Source organism: Montipora capricornis, chromosome 2 (genome assembly GCF_036669925.1).
Source record: "Montipora capricornis isolate CH-2021 chromosome 2, ASM3666992v2, whole genome shotgun sequence".
NCBI classification, from domain to species: Eukaryota; Metazoa; Cnidaria; class Anthozoa; order Scleractinia; family Acroporidae; genus Montipora; species Montipora capricornis.
Genome location: NC_090884.1, coordinates 42,425,439 through 42,429,849, shown reverse-complemented (window position 1 = coordinate 42,429,849; position 4,411 = coordinate 42,425,439). Strand labels below are relative to the sequence as shown.

At 44.8% G+C, this 4,411-nt stretch overlaps 1 protein-coding gene across 1 annotated transcript in view; it reads left to right on the top strand.

Annotated features, from left to right (window-relative positions):
* Positions 1 to 2,257, top strand: part of LOC138037358 (uncharacterized) — a 3,253-nt gene extending 996 nt beyond the window's left edge. Inside the window, exons 2-3 of the mRNA XM_068883297.1 lie at positions 478 to 933; positions 1,679 to 2,257. Of these exons, the coding sequence (XP_068739398.1) occupies positions 478 to 933; positions 1,679 to 2,257 (1,035 nt within the window). The remainder of the gene's footprint in view (positions 1 to 477; positions 934 to 1,678) is intronic.
* The last annotated feature ends 2,154 nt before the right edge of the window (positions 2,258 to 4,411 follow it).

Genomic DNA, 4,411 nt, shown 5'->3' with positions numbered 1-4,411 from the left:
CACGCGGGAGGTCGTGAGTTCAAGTCCGGCCGGACCAACACTCAGGGTCTTTAAATAACTGAGGAGAAAGTGCTGCCTTTGTAACGCCATCTGCAAATGGTTAGACTTTCAAGTCTTCTCGGATAAGGACTATAAGCCGGAGGTCCCGTCTCACAACCCTTGGGTATATATAGAAATCTGTGGGACGTTAAAGAACCCACACACTATTCGAGAAGAGTAGGGCATGGAGCTCCCGGTGTTGTGGTCTGATCTATGGATATGGGGGTTAGGTGTCAATTGGGACGAAAGTTCTGTTCCTCTCCCCTGCCACTCCATGAATTGTGGCGAATAAATTAAACTAAACTAAACTAATCAAGTCTTTCACAGATTCTTGTGGAGAAGCGACAAAAGTGAGACGCCCTCAGTCTTCCAGTGGCTCAGATTAAATTTTGGTGACAAGCCAGCACCAGACATTGCCTCGAATGCCATCAACTAAAGTTGGCTAAAGTCTCACAAGTCGAATTTCCAGACGCAGCCCAACAACTTCAAGATCACGCGTACGTGGACGATATCGCGGGCTCCAAAAGCAACTCGACAAAAGCCAAGACAATAATCAAAGAAATTGACACCGTCCTTGGAAAAGGCCAGTTTCAAATTAAGGCGTGGCATTCCAACTGCTCAGAAATTGACCAGTCTAGTGGTGGGAGATTTACAGATCTGCTTGGCCACAAATGGGATAAAGAAGAAGAGAAGTTTAGCTTCAAGAAAGAAAATGTGGTTGGCTTACTGGAAGGCGTCTCCAAAAGAAGCTGTCTGAAGTTTCTCGCTCAACTCTGGGATCCTATCGGACTTGTGTCACCCATTACTATCAAGTTCAGAATTGACTTGCCAAGAATTATGGAGTTCGGGTTACAGCTGGGACAACATCCTTCCCGAGAGTATTTAGCAAACATGGTTAGAGAATGTCCAGTCCATAAATGATCTCCTGTCATTTCACTTTGACCGCAAGCTAAAACCAAGCAACGCAGTGGACGTGCCTCAAATTCACGGATTCTCCGATGGTGGTGAGCAGGCTTATGGTGCAGTCACCTTCCTACGGTGGAAACTTGCTGGCGGAAACTATCGTTGTGTTCCAGTCATGATAAAGGCTTTCGTAGCACCACTGAAGAAGAAAAGCATCCCGAGATTAGAACTGTTGGGCTGTTTATCACTCGCACGCATGTACATTACATGTGTAAAGGCATTGGAATTCACCAAAGCGCAGGACTGGGAACGATTCATCAACTGTTTTGTCCTGGATCAGAACCCCACTACGGGAATTCAGGCCCTTTGTATCTGCCAGAGTGGCTGAAATTCAAGAGACCGTTGGGGCAGACCAATTTCACTACATCAAGTCTAACAACAACCCTGCAGATGCTCTGACGAGAGGAAGCCATCTTAATCATCTCATGAAGTGGGTAGAGGGACCATCCTTCCTAGAGTTGCCAGAAGAAAAGTGGCCCAACTTTCAAGATCACACCCAAGTTAACACTATGACGACCTTGAAGCTTTAAAAGAGAAGAAAACGTTTCAGAAAGAGAAGAAAGCCGGTAAACATCGCACTGCCGCCGCAGAAGTATGTCCTGAACTAGATCAGCCCGAATCTGAAGAAAATCATATCCTTTTATATTTGCTGAAAACGTGTTCTACGTACTCCAAGATAAGGAGGACTCTTGCCTACGTTCGTCGCTTTATTCACAACGCTCGGAAACTGAAGTCTGCAGAAACCCAGCTTCTGGAGAGGAGTCAATTTCACGTCGACGAAGACAGTTTGGATAAGAAACTGGTGGCAAAGAAGGGTGAAGATGGCCTTCTTCGTGCGCATGGTCGACTTGAAGATGTCAGATGTCTCCCGGAAGAGTTGAGAAAGCCTATTATGTTACCACAAGACCACCCTTTTGTGATCTTGCTTCTGCGTGACCTCCACGAACGACGTGGGCATTGTGGCTATAATAGTTTAATTCACGAGACCAGAAAAAGATTTTGGATTATTGGACTCCGCAGAATGGCTAAGACCGTCACCTCAAAGTGTGTCACATGCAGAAAACTATGGAAAAGGCCCCTCAACCAGCTCTTGGGACAGATCCCAAACCTAAGAGTAGCAGCTGGCTTCCCTGCATTCTCGAACACTGCTATGGACATGTTCGGACCAGTACAGATTAAACTCGGTCGCAAAACCCTGAAAGAGGCACAAGTGATCATCTTCACTTGCATGACATCACGTGCGATCCACCGATAAAACCTCAGACGCATTCTTAATGGCCTTGCGACAATTTGCCTGCTTACGCGGATACCCTAATGTTTGCTGGTCAGACCGTGGAACAAACTTCGTGGGTGCCCAAGGTTACCTGAAGGAAACCACACAGAACTGGGATATTCCTGGGGTAAAGAGTGTCCTCTCTGATAAATTTGGCTGCGAGTTCAGATGGGAATGGAATAGACCCACATACGAGTCACCAAAACGGAATTGTTGAGACCCTAATTAAGTCAGTCAGACAAGCACTTAACGCCACTTGCAAGAACCAAGCCTACTGCGAGGAACAATGGAGAACATTTTTGTCAGAAATCACCTATATGGTCAACGGACGACCGCTGTACCCCAGTTCCGACGATATCTGGGAGGCCCCACAGATCACTCCAAACGACCTACTGCTAGGCCAATACAATCCACCGCCACAACCAGAACCAGAAGAAAGAATCAATCCGCGACAGTTACTCAGGAGTACCCAAAACAGAGTTGCTGATTTCTGGAGGAGTTGGATGAAGTATTTCGCCCCAAACTTGTTACCAAGAAACAAGTGGTTTCGCGTGCGAGATAACATCCAGACCGGTGATCTTGTATTGGAGCTGGATCCCAAACACAAAAGATGAGAATGGAAAATGGCGCGTATTGTAGGCACCTATCCTGGAAACGACGGCCTTGTTCGAAAGTGAGAATCAAGAAAAAGAGATGGGGAGTACGACAGACCAATTCACAAACTGTGTTTGATTGCGACAAAGGAAGAGCTCAATGCGGGACTACTCTAGTTTAAATCAATTCAAGAACAATGAACACTAGCATGATTATGTCAGTCTTAAAATGGTTGCTCAATTAGAGCTAAGCTCTTAATTTCTGCACTCGGGCGGAGTGATTTGTGCTAGTGCAGTAAAACTTCCGTTTGGGCGCCAAAATGAAGTCGCAAAGGACCTGACGACGAATTAGTCTATTTATATAAAAAACGTAACGTATTTAAATATTGGCCTTGCATGCAATCAACCGATCGACACACCCACAATGTAAAGAGCCGTGTTATGAAGTATGGATTGCCCAACAGAATTGTAAGTAGAATTTCGCTGCGAATATTTCAGTCTTTAAAGTGTAATTTCATATTTAAAACGCAAATCTTTTATTTGCTTTGCAGTTTGACTGTTGCCGATGACATTTCCCGTTGGCAACCAGTGCAGAGATAAAACGCCGGGTTATCTATACAGCGACTGTAGCCTTTAAATTTAAGTAACGCTTCGCTACGTAAGCGCGAATCACACTGTAACACGCTAAGTCATTGATTACCTAGTTGCTTGGCAACGGGTGAATCTCACTACGATAAAAATTTTGCATTTCCTTCTTTCTTTAGATTTTGAAACTAGACGTACTAAATAGGTATCATGCCAATTTTTATCTCAAAATTCCCACGGAAAGTATGATTATTGTAACGTAGTTTTTCGGTTTTCGCTGTCCGCCATTACTCGAACGGCAAATGACCGTGAGCACGGAAAAGGGTTGGGTCTAGCTGGATCGCCTGGGGTCTGACGTCATATGCGCAACGCTCAAAATAAACGCGGATAATTTCCCATGCCATCTATGAGATGTGAGAGACCGCCGAGTTGCTTTTTGCTGATATTATATACATTACTCTTTGATCGACTTGTTCGCTTTGTCAAACGCCCACGAAGCGATGCGCGTATGACGTCACGAGTTAAGTCTTGCGTGAAGACCGCTTACAAAATAATCGCAGGCTTCTCCAATGCCGTCCGAGTAATGGCGGACAGATTTTCAGCGGTTTTTGGTTGGCTGTTTCCCGACTTATCTTGCTTCTATCGTTCCAAATTTAAATGCATTGTATTATTTTGAACATATTGACTTAATTGACGTTGAAAAAATTCGAAAAGAAAACCAAAAATTTTCGTCGTAGTGGCACTTTAACTATTGAAGGGTAATATTTGAAGTGCTAGTTTTCTACCCATATAAACCATGTGAGCGTTAGCCCTACTGATGGAAATGGGCCCACACAAGGACAGAGAAAAACTTTGATCAGGGTGGGAATTGAACCCACAACCTTTGGGTTAGATCACCGCTGCTCTACCCACTGAGCTACAAGGTCAGACGGGAGCAGGTCATGGGAATTGAAGATGT